Consider the following 22,770-nt stretch of genomic DNA (forward strand, 5'->3'; position numbering starts at 1 on the left):
TTGAATGGCATAATACTGTTGAATTTTAGTGCACACGCATCAAAATACTTCTTCAATGAGATATATTTCCCTGTTCGTAACCTGAAAATCATGGGACTGACTATGGGAAACAAATAAGATGTGCAAATGGCAATCTGGGCAATCAAAGGATATAGGAAAAATGCTTCATTTATCCTATAATTAGTCCCATGATTGAAACTATGGCAACTTTCTCAGAACCACTACCAGATGTGTGCTCTTTACCTCATCCTTCTTTATTGCCTCGGTAAGTAATCCCTTATAAATTTGGAACAGGGGTTCAATGATCTCTCCTCCCCCAAAATGATATGTAATCATGGATTCTTGGATTGCTCTTACAGCCATTGTGATGATCGCTGCGTCATTCTCAGCATTGCCACTGCTTGAACTGAACTCATATGGTTCAATATAGTCAATTGAAAAAGATCCTTCCTTCTCCACTTCATCCTCTATTTCCGCTGGCGATGGTGCATAGAATGGAACATTGTATGATTCGACCTTCTCTTGTTCAACTAAATCCTGCAACGTACACAATTGAAATATGATAAACAACTAGACTGTTGGGAAATTACTCGGATTCCCCTATTGCCAGATTTGAGAGAAAGCGAAAAATAAAATGCGCAAAATTGGGGGACACGCAAGATTTACGTGGTTCGGCACAAAATTACCTACGTCCACGGGCTGCTGCAGATCTTTCACTATTTGGAAGAAATTTTACAACACTCTCAATTTTTCTCACAACTCAATCCCACTCTGAAAATTGCTCACAATTTTCTTTCACAAAGACTTTTCTCTAAGCCTCTCTTTTCTCTCTCTTGTTCTTCTATAAGAGGAGTTGTTTCTGGGATGAGTTTTCCTTAAGAGATTGGGGACCTATTTATAGTGTTTGGAAAGACACTATGCACTAATATTTTAATACTGGTGGGGCCCGCCGGTGGGGCCCACGTACAATTTTTTCTTCTCCCCTGTCATTCACCGAATTCGGTGATTTGAGGATTGTCTGCATTTTTGTCAACTTTGGTGGCTTGAAGCTTTTCGGTGGCTCACCATTTTTTACTAACAATCTCCCACTTGAAGACTGGTTTTAATCTGTCTTCACACCTCGATCTATGCAGCAGCGCTTCCCGGTCTTTATACTATTGCAGGCCAACTGAAGCTGAACACAGCTTCAGTTTGTCAATAGTCACCGTCTTTGTCAGCATGTCTGCCGGATTTTGAGCTCCACTGATCTTTTCAAGCTTCAAAATTCCATCTTCCAGAAGTGACCGGATAAAATGATACTGCATCTGTATGTGCTTCGTTCTGGAATGGAAAGACGGATTCTTCGCTAGATGAATAGCACTTTGACTGTCACAGTATAAGACATTGTCTTCTTGTTTCTTGCCTAATTCATCCAAGAAATTTTGAAGCCACACCATTTCCTTGCTGGCTTCTGTAACAGCGACATATTCTGCTTCAGTTGTGGAGAGAGCAACTATCTTCTGCAGTTGAGAAGCCCAACTCACTGCAGTACCTCCTAGAGTATATACATACCCTGTAGTGCTCTTTCTGATATCAACATTTCCTGCTAGATCAGCATCTACATAGCCTGTTAGTATTGTATCTCCACACGCAAGATTTACGTGGTTCGGCACAAAATTGCCTACGTCCACGGGTTGGCAATTTTAATCGAATGTCTCCCTTGCCAACAATCTTCAAGGTTTCATCATCTGCTAGATGTACCTTTCCGAAATCACCGCTGACGTAGTTCTCCATGATTTCTCGGCATGGGGTGGAATGAAAAGATGCCCCTGAATCAAGAATCCATGATTCAATCGGACTGTTGACGCTTAGAATCATAGCATCACCTCCTTCCTCGGTCACGTTGGCAGACTCCTGTGCGCCGGTGTTTTTCTTCGGTGCCCGACACTCCCTCTTGAAATGACCCTTCTTGCCACAATTGTAGCACTTGAAGTCTTTCTTTCCTGATCTAGATTTGCTCCTTCTAGATTTTGATCTGCCGTGATTTGAACTTCTTTCTGACATCAAAGTCCTAGACTTCGTGTGTAAAGCTGAGGAGGTTGAAGCTTCACCCGATTCTCTCCGTCGGATCTCTTCACTAAGAACCAGATCACGAACATCATCGAACTTCAACTTGTTGCTTCCCGATGAGCTACTCACAGCTGTGACTGTAGCGTTCCACTTCAACTTGTTGCTTCCCGATGAGCTACTCACAGCCGTGACTGTAGCGTTCCAGCTTTCTGGTAGAGAAGAAAGAAGTATCAATGCTCGTACTTCTTCATCAAATTCAATCCCAACTGAACTCAACTGGGTTGTGACTATGTTGAGTTCATTGAGGTGTTGAGCTGTCGATGCGCCTTCCATCATTCGCAAATTGAACAGCCGCCTCATCAAGTGGACTTTGTTTGAGGCAGAGGGCTTCTCGTACATGCTGCAGAGAGCCGCCATAAGACCCGCCGTGGTCTTTTCCTTTGCTATGTTGAAGGCAACGTTTCGGGATAGCGTCAATCGGATAACTCCAAGGGCTTGTCTGTCGAGGAGAGCCCACTCTTCATCCTTCATATCATCTGGCTTCTTTCCCGAGAGAGGTTGATACAGCTTCTTCTGGTACAGATAATCTTCGATCTGCATCTTCCAAAAGCCGAAGTCCGCACAATCGAACTTCTCAATTTTCACCTTCCCTTCATCTGCAGCCATAGCTCCCACTCGAATCTGACTTCCTCTGGATCGTTTCTGATAATTTCTGCGAACCACCTTGTATTAAGATACCTCTGCCGACAAGTCGGTACCGCCGGCAAAATTACACTATTCACGAAATATACTATTCACGTGAATAGTAACCTTGCAGAAATTTGACAGACGTCACAACCAGAGCTCTGATACCAGTTCAGAAATTTGACAGACGTCACAACCAGAGCTCTGATACCAGTTGTTGGGAAATTACTCGGATTCCCCTATTGCCAGATTTGAGAGAAAGCGAAAAATAAAATGCGCAAAATTGGGGGACACGCAAGATTTACGTGGTTCGGCACAAAATTACCTACGTCCACGGGCTGCTGCAGATCTTTCACTATTTGGAAGAAATTTTACAACACTCTCAATTTTTCTCACAACTCAATCCCACTCTGAAAATTGCTCACAATTTTCTTTCACAAAGACTTTTCTCTAAGCCTCTCTTTTCTCTCTCTTGTTCTTCTATAAGAGGAGTTGTTTCTGGGATGAGTTTTCCTTAAGAGATTGGGGACCTATTTATAGTGTTTGGAAAGACACTATGCACTAATATTTTAATACTGGTGGGGCCCACGTACAATTTTTTCTTCTCCCCTGTCATTCACCGAATTCGGTGATTTGAGGATTGTCTACATTTTTGTCAACTTTGGTGGCTTGAAGCTTTTCGGTGGCTCACCATTTTTGACTAACATAGACAACCCGTCTGATTTTCCACCCTTGTTGACGAAGTGTAGTTAAGATATAAAAAAAATGATGATAGGCCTTCATATATAACATTTGTATATTTAGATGAAACGAATGCGAAATTATAGACATCATTTTCTAGAACTACACTATTTCCTGTTTCTATCAACACATTTGACATATTTGTAGGTTGAGGAGAAGAATGTTTCATGTACCTGAGACACCAAGAGAGCAAATGACTGGGCCAACAAATCCCATAAAAGAGTTGTGTTTTTATCAAAACAATCAATACTCTTCCTGCTTGACATAGCTAGAGCCATTCTTCCTCCATTGATAAGCTCCTCTGACCTTGATTTGAGAAATAAGCTGAAATCTCTCTGAAATTGATTAAAGTATGATTCTACTACTGCTGTCGGGCTTCTGTGTGTTATATACATGGTTTCTTTGTTGATTGATTTGCCTTGTTGGTCCAAAAGTCCTGGAGGAACCTGTAACCAATTGGATATGTTAAAATAAAGTTTTTCCAGAGACAGAAATTCTAGAAGATTTGATAACACATGTAAATTGTGAAAAACAAGTTAATAACAAGTATGCAGGATGGATAATAATAATTTTTAGGCTAAATTTCACAAAAGCCGCCTAAAGTTTGGCCATGTCAAAGATTACCACCGTAAACTTTATGAATGTCACTTAACCCCAACCTCCGAGGCTGGTCACAAAATCCCTAAGCATCTGACTTTTTTCCCACTTAAACCCCTGAAGTGTAGAGGGTTTTGTGGACACTCCAAAGTTAGCGGGATGTGATTTAGAGGGTGGCTAAAATTTTCCCTTGTAATACTCAAACATACATGTTGAAATTTTGATTGCAGTTGAATAACGTGAAACTCCAACTACTCTTTCTAAACATAGCGTTAAAAGTTATTATTCCTCTCAAAACGTAGATAAGAATGCTGACCTGAGAGAGCCAGTGCACACTATGCAACGAGCACACAAAATGCAAGCTACAGCTCGGAAACAATCTCCCATAAAAACTCCCTGGCACTCCTGCCAGAAACACCGATGCCCCGCTGCAATCCTTCATCTCCTCCACAAACTCCGGCACGCCAACAAAAACCGAGTTAAAGTCGTTGGTCGGAAGATCATTGAGGAACACCATGAAATCTGGCAGTGTCGATGACATTTCGCAGCAACTCTTGCATATGCCCTCTATGATTCTTTTTACCATGGCAAATGTGTTGGGGCCGCAAGAGCATCCCAGATCAGCTATGGTGAGTGTCTGTGGCGCTTCTGAGGTGTAGAAATCTATGGCTGATTTTATGAGTATGTGCTTCAGTGACTCCATACTCTTCTTCTGAGCAATGAGAAAAGCGGAGCATAGCTAATAAGTACTTTGAGAGGAACATAACTAATTTCTTTACAAACTGAAATAAAGCATATATTTTAGGGGTGAGTTCTCCTACATCCCATACAAGTGGTACCAGAGCCGAGGCCTACCTTCCGATTGCAAACGAGCAACGCAGGTGGTAACATCAGTATTGCATTGTTTAACATCAGTATTGCATTGTTCGCCCTTGACTAGTTTAGGGCAAAGCCAAAGAGATGATGTCAGGATTGTAGTGTTTGACCAGGACTAGGCTAGTGCACAACCAGCCTGCATAGGCAACAAGATCGGAAGTGTGGTGGTATGTTACTGTCCATTTAGTCCCACATTGGTTATATGAGTGACTTGATGTGGGTTTATAAGTGATTTGGATGGCCTCCCTCTACAAGCAACCCGTGGAGAATTCAAGAAAATCCAGATTTTGTGTCATAAGTCGGCTTATGCACAAGCATAAGTCGACTTATGGTAAGTCGACTTTTATCTGTGCATGAGTCGACTTACGTTCTGTTCTGGAATTATTAGTTTTGGCTCTGTCAAGTCTACTTATCAGGACTGATAAGTCGACTTATAATCTGTTCTCCAGTTGTTGTTTTTCGCTCTGCCAAGCTGACTTACAACCCCTATTAAGGCAACTTATAGCAGGTTTTCTGCATAGTTCGAGTTCCTATTTGGATTCTGTTTGGGATTTGGTATTTAGTATAAATACCAACACGTTTTAGGATTTCTTTGGCTTTGATTAGTGATTGAATTGAGGATATTTTGAACACAGAAAAGAGGTATTTTCTGAGCTATTGGTTAGGGTTTTTGAAGAGAATTAAAGATTTGTTGGTGAGATTAATTGGTGAGTTCGAGTGATTTATAATCTTAGTTTGTATTCTTCTTCTCTATTAGTGAAAACATTATCCCCTTCTTGCACCGTGGACGTAGGCAACTTACCGAACCATATTAAAATTGGTTGTTTGTGATTGTGTTGTTATTTTGGTTTGTTTTGCCTTCTCTCAATGTTTGTTTGGTTTAGTTTCTCGAAGCACATAGGTTTTAGTGGCTTCCGTGCGCTCAACAAGTGGTATCAGAGCTTTAGGTTTGGATTGGGGCTTGTTCGAAGGATTCGCTAAAGGATTCCTATTTGAAGAGTTAGATCCACAATAAATGGTATCAGAGCACAACAAGTGGTATCAGAGCTTGGGCTACGCTTGGGCTAATTAGAGGAGTAGATTGCTTTGAAAGTTCGTCTAGGGCTTCAGTTAGTGATAAATGTGAGATTTTTTCTACTTATGGATCTCGTTTTCATCGTGCGGGGTGAGATTTTTTGGAGGCTCTTGTTAGGGTTTTAATTGAAGGTAAAAATCTCTCCTTTATCAGTTTGGATCTATTCTTCGTTTGTTCCGTATTGGTTTGTTGGTGTTTTGAGATAGATGACCGAGAAAGAAGGAGTTGAGGTTAGGATATTGAATTATTGAGAAGTGCCTTGACCTGCATATTAAAGTCATTTTGAGCACACTGGTATGAGCAAGGAAACCAAGGTGGAGTTTGGCAATTCTAATCGACGATTGAGGGGTCTTCTAGGTGGTGTTCATTCAGGCATTTGGGGACCTTCCAAGGAGGCATCATTGGAAGGTAATCGATATTTGGTTTTCGTAGTTGGGAACTGTTCTAGGCATTGGTGGGTTGTAACCAAGTCCCGTAGGTATGAAGTCCTAGTAGTCAATAATAGATGGAGGAAGTGTATTGGCAGAAAGGTTACTCGTCGTTTTGTTTTTGGTAGGGGTTCTTTCTTGTGTTTGTGCCGAGCTCACGACAGTTTGAGACACTTCATTAGAGAGGAAACATTAGGGCGATGAGATGAGATTATAGTTTTGATGGATCGTTCCTTGATGGAGGAGGATCGACGTTAGTTGTCGAGTATTGGATTACAGAGAAGTTTTGGAGCTTCGACATATTTGGGTCATCTTAGTCATAGGTTGCTGACTACTGCGTGTGGAGATTTTAGATTTGGTGAAGGTGATTCAGATTTTGGGTTGCGTCGAATGTTTGGTTGCCCAACGTTTGGTCACATCGAGGATGTGAGATTTGATCCGATAGCACATTTGGGATTCAGAGACGTGTTTGATTATCAGGTATTGACTTCTGATTTTTTTCTGAGCAGATATATTACTTTTGACTCTCAGCAAGTGGAGAGTGTTGATCAGATTGTTGGGATATCGTAGCGAGTAGATTGTGATGCTACTCCACGTTAGATGGGGATTACTCCACATACTCCAGATCATACTACATCGTTTGGGATTCCAGCTGAGGTGACACGGTTTGGGGATCATTTGGATTTGAATGCAGATGATGAGTTGGTTGATTCGAGTGCAGCTGGTGGATATAGTTTCGATTTGGATATGGCCGTTGGTTCATCTCAGTTGGAGGTGTTTGGTTTGTTTCACTTTAGGGCCATTGGGAGAGCTATCAGCCTCGGATTTGTTGGTGAAGAGTTAAGAACTCTTCTATTGGATTGAGGGCCTTTGGAGGCTGTTGGGTGAACTATGTGAAGGCTTGATTCCTTGGGAAAGAGGATACGTAGACAGTCATTTATGATGCAACCGGTTTGGTGAGTTGATACCAACGTTTGGAGAGTGATCGGATTCTCATTTGGGTCTCGACTTGTTGTGGATTGAGTCCGTTATCGTGGTTTTATTCTATTTCGTACTGAACGCAACAAGTAGGACGTTTGGTTGGTATTGGTGTCGGCTCAGTTTTGGAAAAACTTTGCCGAGGTGGAGATTTGTGGAGAATTCAGAAAAATTCAGATTTTGTGTCATAAGTCGACTCATGCACATGCATAAGTCGACTTATGGTAAGTCGACTTGTATCTGTGCACGAGTCGACTTATGTTCTGTTTTGGAATTATTGGTTTTGGCTCTGTCAAGTCGACTTATCAGGACTGATAAGTCGACTTATGATATGTTCTCTAGTTGTTGTTTTTCGCTCTGCCAAGTTTGAGTTCCTATTTGGATTTTGTTTGGGATTTGGTGTTTGGTATAAATACCAACACGTTTTAGGGTTTTTGGAATTATTGGTTTTGGCTCTGTCAAGTCGACTTATCAGGACTGATAAGTCGACTTATGATATGTTCTCTAGTTGTTGTTTTTCGCTCTGCCAAGTTTGAGTTCCTATTTGGATTTTGTTTGGGATTTGGTGTTTGGTATAAATACCAACACGTTTTAGGGTTTCTTTGGCTTTGATTGGTGATTGAATTGGCGATATTTGGAGCACAGAAAAGATATACTTTCTAAGTTATTGGTTAGGGATTTGTTTGGAGAGAATTAGAGATTTATTGGTAAGATTAATTGGTGAGTTCGAGTGATTTGTAATATCAGTTTGTACTCTTCTTCTCTATTAGTGAAAACTACATCCCCTTCTTGCCCTGTGGACGTAGGCAACTTGCCGAACCACGTTAAAATTGGTTGTTTGTGATTGTGCCATTATTTGGTTTGTTTTTCCTTCCCTCGACGTTTGTTTGGTTTTTTTCTCGAAGCACATATGTGTGGTGGCTTCCGCGCGCTCAACACGACCTTTTAGAGGTGAGCTCTCTTAGGTTCCTTACGAGTGGCTTGTTTTGGTCTTGATACTTTTTTACTAATTAAGTAAGGTGTAAATTTCATATAACCCACTATGTTTTGTCCCACTTTCTGATAACCCCTTGAACTTTACTTAACCCCCTAATTTTTGGGCATATCACAAAACTCTTTTAAATATTTGCATTTTTTTCAACATATCCCCTAAAGACGTAACCCAAATTTTTTAACATGCCTTCCTAACTTTCAACATTGTTTTCAGAAAACCACCATGAACTTTTATAAAAGCCTCAACTACACCATTAGGTATTTAAGGTTCCAAATGTTTGGAGGTTTTATGACACATCCAAAATGAGCCAAACGATAGTATGCGGAAAGTACCCTTAAAAGAAGCTTTGCTGTCCAAACCTCCATGTACAGCCTCATATTTTGAAGTTATTCTATTTGTTTCTTCGTTATTTTCCTCTCACTTATGAATCTTTCATGTGCATAGCACCAGCATTTTGGTGTTGTGCGCGTATGCGCATGCGCGTGCAAAATGGGAAGATTATAATATTCAAAACAACATAAACAAAGTTTCATTATAGAACAATATGCTTTTATGTAATTTTTTAATTATAAATGATTACATATGTCTAAAATCACTAAATAAAACATTGGTAAAGTAAATGAATCAAATTTTAGTACAAAACACAAATTTATTATCCAAGAAAGGCTTGAAAGAGCATCGGAGGGGTGAAACCAAATTAGAGAGAGAGAGAGAGAGAGAGAGAGAGAGAGAGAGAGAGAGATAACACCTGTAGTGAAGAGTTTTGAGCATAGCTAGCCTCCCCATTGCCTGCCTTCATGTGGAAGACTCTCTCGACATCCATGCTCCTTGTATTACTCATGTTTAAGAGGTACCAGGAGGCCTTTGAGCTATCTATGAATTTTAAAGATTTATGCATCCATTTGATCACTCAAGGTTAAGAGCTATTAATTAATCAGGGTCTTTGTTGATTTTTTATTGATTAGAATTAATCAATAAGCCTACTAATGCTGTACGCACTAACAGTGTGCAGGTGGGACACGTGCCAAATACAAAATCTTCAATTTTATTATAGCAGGATATATAATAATATTGCATTAACTAAAGGAAAAATGTGTCTAGGCCCAAAAAAATATAAGCTGTTGTGACCCAGCCCTCAATGTTTTTCTCATATCCTTTAACCCAAAAACTAAAAAAATTGTGATTAGACCCCTTTTCACACTATTCCATTTTTAATCACAAAAGCTCCCGAAAATACCCCTTCCCCTTTTCTTCTTCTTCTTCTCTTATGAGGTCTTGGAGGAGGTTGCCGCTTCGGCACCAGAAACGGTGAAGGCCACAACGACGGTGGAGGTCGCAGCCACAGAGACGCCAGAAATCGTTGCCCTATCATCGGAGGAGGTCGCAGCTCCGACATCAGCATTAACCACCACAGAGGTAACTGGGAAAAAGACCGAGGCGGCCGATAGTGGCGGAGCGCTAAGAAAGTGAAAATAATCATTCACCTCTCTTCAATTTAGACTCCTCACATCCCTCAACAAAACTCATCTCTCAAATCCCCCATTTTCCCCGTTCCTTCACCAAAACCCTGACTCAAACCCAAACCAGACCCCAAAACATTTTACCGATCTTTTCCCCATTGCTTTACTTTGGACCCAATTTCTCTTCATGGGCTCGGCCTATACGACACCAATATGGGCTTTGATGACGACCATGGTGATGGCGGAGGTCCGGCAATGTGGCTGATAGTGCGAAGAAGAAGAAGAGGAAGAGGAAGATGAACAAGCACAAGCTAAAGAAGCTGAGGAAGCGTCTCAGGCGCAAAGCTTGATCTAATTTAGGTGACGTCTCTCTCTCGCTGTATCATCTTATTTGTCTAATGCTTTGGTTACTGTTATTGGGTTTTGCTGCTTTCCTTCATCAAATTGTATTGATGGTGAAAATCAACCTTTTTTTATTTTGTCAGGTTGTTGATTTGCCCTGTTGATTTCGTTTGATTGTATTGTGTTGTTTCTTGTGGTGAGTGATATTTGAAGCTAATATACCAAAAGTGGGCATTTGGACGCTGCCCAACTCCTGTTCGATTTTGTTTGATTATTTGATTGTATTGATGGTGAAAATCAACCTCGATTCCGACATGTTCATCCCTAACTCACTCATCTCCTTCTACTCAAAATGTGGCCATTTGTAGGCTGCCCAACTCCTGTTCGATCAAATGCCTCAAAGGATGAGAAATGTTGTTTCTTAGACAGCTATCATCGGCGCCAACGCCCTTAATGGAAAACATGCGATGTCATTGTCCCTTTTTCGGAGAATGATGGATGTTGGGATTCGACCCAGTAGACCTACTTTCTTGAATGTGATGGGTTGTGTCTCGGAGGCTATGAGAGGCCGATGAATTGAGGGAAATGGTGAGAAGGGAGAGGCTCGATGAGGATGTTTGTATTAAGAAAGCGATGATAGCGATGTATTCTAGGTGTGGGAGGGTGGGGTTTGCGAGGAAGGTCTTTGATGAGATGGTTTCATCGATGAAAGAGATGTAATCAGATCTCGCAAGTTTGTTTGTGTTTCATCGAAGTTGTAATCTGTGAATTTGTAAGAATAATCATATTGTGTACTCAAGCAATATCACCTGTAAGAAGTTTTAAAAGCAGCTTATTTTTTTTTATTTTTTTCGACTATGTTATCTTTCAGCTGAATAAGTTATCTTTCACGTGAACATGTCAACTTTTTTCATAACATGTTAACTTTAATTTGAAGATGTTAACTTTCATCCTAATATATTAACTTTAATTGTTACATGTTAACTTTCATCATAAACTCTCCTCATAACATGTTAATTTTTAGCTGAACATGTTAACTTTCATCATAATATGTTAACTTTCACTGTTACATGTTAACTTTCATAATAATATGTTAAGTTTCTTCATAATAAGTTTTTTTTGAACTAAAATTTGATGTGTTTGAAAGACTAAAAGTCCCTCAAGATGATTTATCATTGATATATAAGTTCTCACAAGTTCAGATATGTTTTTTATACAAATATCTTACAAAAACCACTCCAATCTCTATGCAAATCTACAAATTTTAGTATACGGGCAATCTTTAGAAAGAAGCTGAGTTTGATCGTCGCAGTTGATGCTTTTGTTCTGGTGGCGGTGCAGAATGTAATATCGTTCTCTTCTTCAAGTCGTGAGATCTTGTTCTCTAGTTCATTGGTGTATGCTTATCCATTACTAAAACAAGCTTCTCTCAAAACACAACACATTCATAAGATGAGAAAAACTAATCATTCTGAGAAAAAGTTAGCATGTTATGAAGAAAGTTAACATATTATTATAAAAGTTAACATGTAACAGTAAAAGTTAACATATTATGATGAACGTTAACATGTTCAGCTGAAAGTTAACATGTTACGAGAAGAGTTAACATATAATGATGAAAGTTAACATGTACAAGTTAAAGTTAACATAGGATACATGTCATGTTCTTGCTGATCATGAGATTTGATAGACCTTCTATGTTCTCATGAGATTTAACATTAATCAAAATTTTACTTATTTTGCCACAAATAAGAGACAACCAAACCGTATGGTTAGATAAATAGCAAAATTATCGGCTGGAGCTTTTAGATGTTATAAATGTTGCAACACTGGATTCACAAAGGTAACGTCAGCTGATAAAAAACTTGGTAAAATAAAAATTCTAAGCCATTACAAAACACAATCTTGTCCAAAAGAGAAAACTAGTAGCAAATTCTCAAAGTAACAAATGGGCACAAAAAAATGATTTTTTTCTTCTCATATATATTGAACAACGAAGAGATGGTGATTAATTCCTTAGAGGGTTGTGGTCATAGGGACATAGACTTACGTTGGTCATACCACAGAGTCTCAAGACTCCGAAATAAAATTTTACATGTTTATGTGTAATACTAATCTTATTATTTTAGTGAAGCAAAATGACAAACAACTGGTATGCAGGGCACAAAAGAGCCACAAGAATCAAACACATAGATATAACCATAGGAAAGTGGGTTACGCCATGAACCTGCACATATAAATCACTTGCTCACACTATTCAAAACAAAAACCATGAAAAAACCACAGATGATCAGAAACTTTCTTGCCCTGGGCAGCTGCCCAGGGCAAGCCTTGTGTGTCTCCACCACCACTCCATGGCCGCGCTGACGGGGAGGACTCCCTCCACCCTGGCTCCGTCGCCCCCGTCCACTCCAGCTGCAACGTCCTCCTCCTCGAGGTCGACTCGAAGCCCCCTCCCCCTCCTCCTTCTTCTTCTCCCCTAACTGCAGCACACCAAGAGCTTCGCCACCGCTCCCTCCTACGAGGGTAGGACCAGTGAGGAGTCAAAGGCTCAGTTTAGCAAGATGGAGTTTGGGGATCGGAGGAGGCTTCTTGATCTTGTTTCTGGTTGGGTCTGACAGCGGATCCCGACGGATCTTGAGCTCATCCCTCTGTTTGCCAGCAGCATGGAGGAGGAGATGTTGGTGGTCGATTGGAGACTTGAGCGTGAGAAGAGAGGAAAGAGAGAGGGGGGGCAGTTTTAAAATTTGGAAAAAACATTCTCACTGTGCTGTGTTGGAAAGGTAAATAAGGACTGAAACACAAGTATTTTATGTGTTTGGGGCTTTGTCACACAAAAAATAATATAAGAGCCTTGTCACAATAGTTTTTTTATTTTGGGACCTTGACACATTTTTCCCTCAAAGGAAAAACAAGGTAATAATATATTTATATCCTCAACAAGGAAAAGAGAAAAGTACAACAATATTCGATATCCGTAACTTATGTTTCTCACCAGGATTTAGAAATTTCATGCAACATTTAAGACAATTGCTATAATGACAACAATAAATACTACTAGTATAATAAGACTTCGGATATATACTTGTGAATATTTAGAGACTTGATAGTAAATGATTATGGTCTATTACGATGTAAAGTTGACCGGAGTTAATAATTATTATTGTTTAATAGGAACAGACAAAAGTAGCATCTTGAGAACATGGTTCAATTAGGAAGAATAAGCATCTCTGTATGGTCCTCTGTCATTATAATTAATTAGAGAAACTATATAATCTTAATCATTAAGCAAATGAATATATTAAAACGACGGTCGTCATGATCAAGGATGTGATGATAACTGGGTGATAGTTGATAATAATAACATAACAAATAGATAAGCCAGAATGCTCTTGTTAATAGGTAGACATGAATAACCATCTACCAACCAATATAAACAAAAGGATTATATCTAATCAAATTATCATGATGTTGAGAACATGTAAATTAAGAAGAGCAGAATCAACTAATATTATAATGAATGAGATGCTACCATCTATCTCATGAGAGTTTAGGTAAACCTTTGTCGCTATAAGACTTTCAAAAAAGAATTAAAAAGTAAAAAATAAAATAAAATAAAACAAAAAAATATGATCAAGCTTGCAGACGTTCTTGTCTACAATTGGAGCGGGGGGAAGCAAGCTTGTGTTGATCTCACAGGGGTGTCTCCGTTGGTGGGGTTTGGTAATGGAGAGTTCCAGGTTGGGCATGCAGCGGATAGAGCAGCAGAGGCAAAGGTGGGCAAACATGATCAAACTTGCAAGGACTACCACCATAGCGTCATCTCATTCGCTTTCGATACGTTTGGTTTCCTTGCAGCTGATGCGGTGGAGTTCCTCAGGAGGGTATAGAAATTCATGAATAAGAATGTGGCGACAGCAGGGTTCGCTGAGTATGTGTTTCGTAGGTTGGGTTTTGCAATTTAGAAAGGATTAGCGGCGCAGCTTGTTGCCCGCTTGTCATCATCACATGTGTAATTGTTTATCGAATTATTAAAAAAAAGAAAAAAAAGAGCCATCAATTACCCATCAAATAAAAAATAAAAAATAAAAAAATATGATAATATCCCAATACCAAAACATTTGAGGGACTAAGGCCTGCATGGTTCACTAACAACAGAAAATAGACAATGAAAACTTCTTAAAAATTATATTTCTTTAGATTTCTTAAAAAAGATGTTTTTAGTTTGTTTCGAATAGAAACCAAGGGTGTAGAAATATACCCCCATAGGTTTCCTCAATTTTCTATAACTGGTTGGGGGCAAAAAACTTGGAAAACAAAAGTAACAAAAGCATTTTACCATAATTACCTTGTTTGTTGGAGGTGAAACTGTTGAAAATTTATCAAATAAAATTATAGCATGTAAAATAATCCGAAATAAAATAATAAGAAAGTCTGGTCTGATCGGGAGCAGTCGTGTAAACATTATCATAGAAGATTGAGGACCCGCCTAACGCCCTGGCGCAAATGATCATCTCTCCTCTAGCGGTAAATACCCCCGGAAGTGGTCGACCTCTGTACTCGGACGAATGAACAGAGCTTCAGCTCAGACGAAGAACGGTTGCCCAAAAATAACACCAACATATGAACGAAAATAATAGAGCTTCAGCTCAGACGAAGAACGGTTGCCCAAAAATAACACCAACATATGAACGAAAATAATATGCAGAGGAGAGAATGCCCAAAAATAACACCAACATATGAACGAAAATAATATGCAGAGGAGAGAAGAGGAAGAAGAGAGAATTATTTCTGTATATATTTCGAATGTGAATAACGGGTGTATATATAGGGTTGAGAAAACCATTACAATTCCTACAATTAATATAGTAACGTCCGTCATAAATTTTCGTAACGTTCCCCATAATGTATAGCCATTACGCACGTTTTAATTGTATTCATAACACTATTCCATGTGGGACTATTCATAAAAACAAAATTATATTTTCTCCAACAAAATATCCAACAGAAACATCATGAAAAGTATACTCATCATGATAAGTTTGTCTCCCATATAAGACAAGATAAACTCAATAAACCCATCAATAGTGCATTAGAACATCTATATTAGCTAGCAAAAAAGCAACAACCACCAAAATCTTTTGTGGGAGAACGCAACAGCAGCAAGCAACAAACCCAATAATAAAAAAACAACACAAAAACTATATTAGCCAGAAAAAATAACAGTTTATATGGAGCTTACCTCCCATGTAAAAGTAAACATGTTAATCAACAAACCCATCAGTGTATCACAACGACTATATTAGCCAACAAAAAAGCAATAGCCACCAAATTCTCCCGTGAGAGAACCAAGCAGCAGCAAGCAACAAACCTAATAGCTGTCAGTGCATCCCAAACAAGGATATTGCTGTTACAAACCGAAATATTAGTATATAATCCGAAAATAAAAGGTCACAAAATTAGGACTGAATGCGAACAATCGTGATTTCACTACCCTAGAAGATTGACGACCCGCCTATCGCTCTGGCACAGTCGATTCTCTCTCCCCTAGCGGTAAAAACCCTGGTTCGGCCAGCCTCCGTACTTGGGCGAGAGTAGCAGAGCTTAAGCTCAGACGAAGAACGTTGCCCAAAAGAAAAGTAGTAACACAATAGCCACAAAAATTTAGAAGGAGAGAGCTCGATTTTGAGATGGAAGAGAAGAGGTTTTTTGTGTGTTTTTCACGGGAGGAGAAGTGCGGTACTTATAGGAACTTGAGGCCTTCGTAGACGTTACTCATCCCGCACATCTATCACGCCCGTTACCCAAATATTACATAACTCCCCGTGCTATCTCCGCATCCGTTACGAACAAGTCAAAAGAAAAACGGTAAAGTTAAAGTTTTGAGATCCAAAAAGATGTGTGCGTGTGTGGCATGACGTGATGCGCACGAATGCGGTGAGGCGAGGCATGGCGGACGCGCACGCATGCGTGTGTGTTATGCAAAACCCACAAAACCCAAACCAGTATTCAAAGCCTAAAAAGGGCTGAACCAATATAAACCACTTAAACTTCGTATCATCTTCCAATGTGGGACTATTCATAAAGGCAAAATTACCTTTTCATGAACAATACATCCAACAGTCTCCCCCAAAAGGCAATATTGACTGAAAACTCAAAATAAATCAATAAATCACAAGAAGGAATATTGGTCGGGCAACCTTTCGTATCGTGAATTCGGGAGAGGTAGCTTTCGGTTTTGAACATTTCTTTAGTGAGTTCATCACCACGTGAGAGACATAATGGACTAGGCATTGAATTAGGCCCCTTGTACTAGGTATTGACGAGAACACACACAATACGTCTTCATCTATTGAACAAAACGGGTTGAGTGTTAAAGTCCATGTTCACAATAAACCGACTCATGAGAGTTGCTAGAGGTTAGCCCAGCCCTCCCCCAAACCGCGGCAATCACGGTTCCTCTCACGTAGGTAAGTCCTACAAGGATACTATAGCTGGATATCTACCCTCCACAATACATGCTTTAGACTTATTAAGAGTAAAACTCAACCTAACCAGCTGTATCATAAGAATATCGTCACCATAGAGAAGGGGAACTAGCAGATGCTATCATAATAATATATAAATATATCTAGGTCGATGCTCCACATGAGAGTCACTAGTCCAGCTTGTTACTACCATATTGAACCTACATTGGGACTACGTCTCCAAATAAAAGTTAGGTTACCATTGTCAGTGACCTCATCTATGGGCTTAACCCCATCTCCCTCGATGAATCCAGAACCACACTCCTAGATAATCCCTTAGTCAAAGGGTCAGCAAGATTCTTCTCAGACTTTACAAAGTCCAAGATCACAACTTTGCCTAGCATACGTTGTACAGATTTATATCTTATTTGAATATGTCTGTTGAGTTTTTTATTTACATGCACTTACTTTAGAAGCTCTATGGTAGATCTAGAATCAGAATGAATGGAAATAGGAGGAGAAGGTTTAGGGACCAAAGGAAGTTCAGAGAGTAGATCTTTTAACCATTCTGCTTCTGTGTAAGTGGTATCAAGAGCAATCAATTCAAATTCCATGGTGCTCCTGGTAATTACTATTTTCTTACAGGATTTCCAAGATATAGTTGCACCACAAAAAATAAATACATATCCAGATGTAGACTTTACATTGTTAGAATCTGTGACCCAATTGGCATCATTGTACCCTTCTACAGCATCAAGGTACCCAGTGTAAGTCAAGCAATAGTCAACTGTGCCTTTCAAGTATTTGGATACTCTCTCTAAGGCAAACCAGTGGTATTTGCTAGGGTTGCTGGTGTACCGGCTCAGTCTCCCTACAACATAAGTTATATCGGGTCTGGTCTAGTTGGATATGTATAGGAGAGATCCAATCAGCTGAGAGTACTACAGCTGGGAGACAGGTTCACATTTATTCTTCTTCAAGGATATAGAAGAATCATAAGGTGTGAAGACAAGTTTAGAGTTATGAAAGTTAAATTTGATCAGCATTTTCTCAATACTGTTAGAAAGACTCAAAGATATTCCTCTAGTGTCTCTAGTGATTTTCATTTTAAGTATCATATCTGCAATACCTAAGTCTTTCATGTCAAAGTTCTTAGAAAGATAATTATTAATCTTTAAAATTAATTCAAGAGTTGTTCCAAAGATAATGATATCATCAAGATAGAGACAGAGGATGACATAGTCATTGTTCATCACTTTAGTGTAAACGCACTTGTCGTGTTCATTCACAGTGAAACCATATTGTGCAATGACTCTGTCAAATTTCTGATGCCATTGTTTAGGAGCTTGTTTTAGACCATACAGAGATTTAACAAGTTTTACAGACTTTGTTTTCTTGACCGTTGGTAATGAAACATTCAGGCTGGTTCATATAGATTTCTTCATCTAAATCACCATTCAGGAAAACAGTCTTGACATCCATCTGATGTATGATCAACTTATGAATAGCAACAAAGGCTAATAATACTCGAATATTTGAGATAGGGCTATAGGAGACCATGTATCAAAATAATCATTGCCCTTTTGTTGAGTATAACCTTTAGCTACTAATCTAGCTCTAAATTTATCTAGGTACCATCAGCTCTAAGTTTCTTTTTGAATATCCACTTACAACTAACAAGTTTATAACCTGAAGGTAAGTCGGTGAGTATCCAAATATGGTTTTCCATGAAAGATTTAATTCATTATCAATGGCTTCTTTCCAGAAAGAAGATTTAGGTGAATCCAAGCAACCCCAAATACAAAAGAAGTTCAACCTAGAAGATCTCCCCTTCCAATATTCATAAGGATTTATATCAAAAGTTTTATGGGGAATCCTATTGAGAATGAAGAAAGTAGAAAGAAGAGCTTCACCCCAGAGATTTTCAGTTGTTACTGAACTGAGTAACATATAGTTTACCATGTCCATTAGGGTTTTGTTCTTTCATTCAGCTACCCCGTTAGATTGTGGTGTATAGAGAGTAGTAACCTCATGAATAATATCGTGTTCTTAGCAATATTCAGTCATATCATTTGAGGTATACTCCCACCCACGATCAGATCTTAGAATCTTGATCTTTCTGTCAAGTTGGCTCTCAGATTTAGCTTTATACACATTAAACCTATCTAAGACTTCATCTTTAGTCTGAGAAGATATGTGTAATAATATCTGGAGTGATTGTCTATAAATGTCACAAAATATCTCTTACCCCCTCGGGTGAGAACTCGGTTCGAGTCACACACATCACTATGAATTAATTCGAGAGGTTCGGAGTTTCTAGTTATAGACTTGAAGGGGTTTTTAGCGTGTTTCCCTTGAACACAAATCCTACATTTAGATGAGGGATCATAAGGAGATTTAGGAATAAGATTTAATTTAATCATTTTCTGCAAGGTTTGGAAGTTGACATGTCCAAGTCGTCCATGCCAAACATCACAAGACTCAACAATTTGTGTAACAGAAGACTTAGGAATTTTATTAGAATTAGAATTGATTACATTAAGTTTGAAAAGACCATTACAGATAAAACATTTTCCAATGAATACATTATTCTTGGTAATCATAAATTTATTTTATTCCTTCATAATCCTAAAGCCAGCTCTAAGAAGAAGAAATTTATTGATCAAGTTATGATGGAGAGAAGGAACATGATGAACGCCTTACAGAATCAGAGCTTTCTCAGAGGTCATGGTTAGCTCTATATATCCACTTCCCATTATTTGTTTGGTGGAGTCATCTGCTAAGCTTATGCTTCCTCCACATGATTCCTGATAAGTTGAAAACCAAGAGCGGTCATTACAAATATGAATATTAGCTCCAGAATCCAAGTACCAGTCAGTGGAAGAAGTAAGGGAATTAACAAGATAAGACGAAGAGGCTAACCTGAAGGAAGTTGGATTCTCTTCAATCATATTAACTTTGTTGGATCCATTTCCTTTAGGGGCACGTTTGGCCAGTTCTTTCTTCCGAAAGAAATAGTTGGGAGCTAGGTGGTTGGTTCTACCACAGATATAGCAAAACTTTCCATCAGACTTATGGCTGTAAGAGTTGGGATTGGATTTGGAAGAAGATTTGTTGAAGGATTGCTGGCTTTTCTTGAATTTATTCCTTTTGGGTTCAAAATTCCTAGATTTAGGCTTATCCTCTACTAAGTTCACTTTAGCTTTTGATTCGGTCTTGATTTTGGAATTTTGCCTATGCTGGTCTTCAATATGAATAGCCTTGAGGGCTTGAGTTAAGGTTAAATCTCCTTACTTATGTCGGAGATCTCCAGCAAATCTAGACCAGGAGGGAGAGAGTTTATCAATCAAACAGAAAACTTTATAATCATTAGTAAAAGTGTTTCCTTTTGATTGGAGGTGACAGAGAAAATCTTGGAATTCATGAATTTGTTCATTAATGAGTTTATCATCAACCATCATGAACTTATTGAAGGAAGAGGAAGTGAACCACAAAATTCCGGCATCATCATAGCCATATTCTGCTTCAAGAGCATTCCATAGGTATTTAGCACTTTTGAACTCATAATATATATCATAGAGGTTGTCTACAAGTGAACTAAGAATCCTATGGAAACAATGATAGTTGATTTCTTCTAGTTTTATAGAGCTAGAAAAGGAGCTAGCACTAGAACCAGAAGTTGAAGGAGATGGTTCAGGTTGAGGACCATAAACAGGAGAGTTGGAGGGTTGAGATTCACTAGAGGAAGACTCAGGAGTTTCTCTTGCGGATAGAAGACCTAAGGTGGTGAGCCAATATCTCATCTGATTAGCTCACCGTTTACAATTAACACCGGTGAACAAATCAGTTTTGACACTCTTGGAATGATCAGAATTAGCCATAAGTCTAATCTGAGTTTACTAGTCTAGGTATTTGGAATCTAATAGTAAGAATGATTTTGTCAATACTACTAGATACTAAGGAGTATGACTTTGATTAATAATTGAAAAGAATATTAAAATTCTAATGCAGTAAACAAATTAGACAATAAATGATTTTCAATTAATTTCTAGTTAAAAGGCAACAAACAAACAAAAGTAATTAACAAATAATTAGAGCAATATTGTATATTTCTTTTCTAGTGAACAATAATTTTTTAGTGAACAGTAATATTTTATAATAAAACAACAGCTAATTAATAGTATTAATTACTAGATAAAGCAATAAATAAAAAAACAATTAGATTAGATGAACAGTAATAAAATATTTTAACAAACAGTGAATTCCCTCGAGTGAACAGTAGACCTCAGTGAACAGTAATAATTTTTTTTCTGAATTAATAAAATAAGGCAACAAAAAAACTCTTAATTTTAGATCAAGTTATTTCAGATTTAAATTAACAGCAATAATAATAATAATCAATCTTCTAGATTGATGTTACAAACCAAAATATTAGTATATAATCTGAAAATAAAAGGTCAGAAAATTAGGCCTGAATGGTAGCAGTCGTGATTTCACTGCCCTAAAAGATTGAGAACCCATCTATCACCCTGACACAGTCGATCCTCTCTCCCCTAGCTGTAAAAACCCCCGGTTCGGTCGGCCTCCATACTTGGGTGAGAGTAGCAGAGATTAAGCTCAGACAAAGAACATTGCCTAAAAGAAAAGTAGTAACACAATAGCCATAAAAATTTAGAAGGAGAGAGCTCGGTTTTGAGATGGAAGAGAAGAGATTTTTTGTGTGTTTTTCAGAGGAGGAGAAGTGCGGTATTTATAGGAGTTTGAGGCCTTCATAGACGTTGCTCATCTCGCACATCTATCGCACCTGTTACCCAAATATCCCGTAACTCCCCGCGCCATCTCTGTATCCGTTACAAACGAGTCAAAAGAAAAATGGTAAAATTAAAGTTTTGAGATCCAAAAATATGTGTGTGTGTGTGTGTGTGTGTGTGCGACGCGGCGTGGCGCGTGTGCGTGTGGTGTGGCGTGCGACCTGCGTGCGCGCGTGTGTGTATGCAAAGCCCACAAAACCCAAAATACTATTCAAAGCCCAATAAGGGGTGAACCAATATAAACCACTTAAACTTCATATCATCTTCCAATGTAGGGCTATTTACAAAGGCAAAATTGCCTTTTCATGAACAATACATCCAACAGATATCAGTGCATCCCAATGGCTATATTAGCCAACAATAAGCCATCCCAACAACTACATAAACTAGCAAACAAGGGTTTTATGTAGAGCTCAAATTACGAGTGCTCTCTCCCACAACCACCAAATACATAACAAAAAAAAACATTTCCCCTCTTATCAATTGTCATAGCAAGATGAATACAGTTGAAGGGTCCAAAGCAAATCAAGTTTGATGCTACTATTAAATCCCAACACACTTAAGATATGCAAAAATTGTAAGAATAGTGGTAAATTTAGGGTTGTGCAAAACACCCAAATAGGTGATGTAATTTTTTTTGCGTAGGCTCAAGGTGATAGTAAAATGATGAGAGTCATGCCAAAGTTTGAGAACATGAATGTAGAAGAGATGAAGGCATCAAAAACCACACCTCAAGATGAAATCGAAATGGAGAGAGTGACGCCAAATTTGGAAAATATGAATGTAGAAGAGAAGAGCATAAAAAATCAAGCAACTGAAGAAAGAGTTTAAGCAAGCAAATCATGAAATTGATCTTTAGAAAATATGTGCATTCTTTCTATGTTTTTTGTATGCTTTTCATGTTATCAGACATTGTAGGTTATACCATGTTAATGCATTGAAGAATATATTTTGGGAAAACTTTGAGCGAATATATGATTGTGTATCAAACCTAGTTATGGTAAAAGAAAAAAAAATCTTTCATTTGTTCAGCTTAAAAATCTGTATCACCATGTAGGAAATATGTTTAATAAGATTGTAAACTAATGTATTTGCTCAGAATTGATTGAAATCATCACAGTATGCATGCCAAAAGATAGTTATTTATAACATTGTAGGCTGCATTATTGCCTCAAATATATAATGAATTAACAACTTATGACTGCATGTATCAGAGTATGACAATTATCATAGTACTAGTAAACATATATTCCCAACATGTTAAAACT

At 38.5% G+C, this 22,770-nt stretch overlaps 1 protein-coding gene across 1 annotated transcript; it reads right to left on the minus strand.

Moving 5' to 3' along the window:
• On the minus strand, positions 74 to 9,245 carry LOC109820205 (salicylate carboxymethyltransferase-like). The gene is made up of 4 exons (XM_020386311.1): positions 9,171 to 9,245; positions 4,388 to 4,783; positions 3,648 to 3,920; positions 74 to 537 (listed from the first exon to the last, which is right to left on the minus strand). Exons 1-4 carry the CDS (start codon positions 9,243 to 9,245, stop codon positions 199 to 201), a joined length of 1,083 nt encoding a protein of 360 aa, XP_020241900.1. The 3' UTR covers positions 74 to 198.

This window comes from Asparagus officinalis, chromosome 8, assembly GCF_001876935.1.
Source record: "Asparagus officinalis chromosome 8, Aspof.V1, whole genome shotgun sequence".
Lineage (NCBI taxonomy): Eukaryota > Viridiplantae > Streptophyta > Magnoliopsida > Asparagales > Asparagaceae > Asparagus > Asparagus officinalis.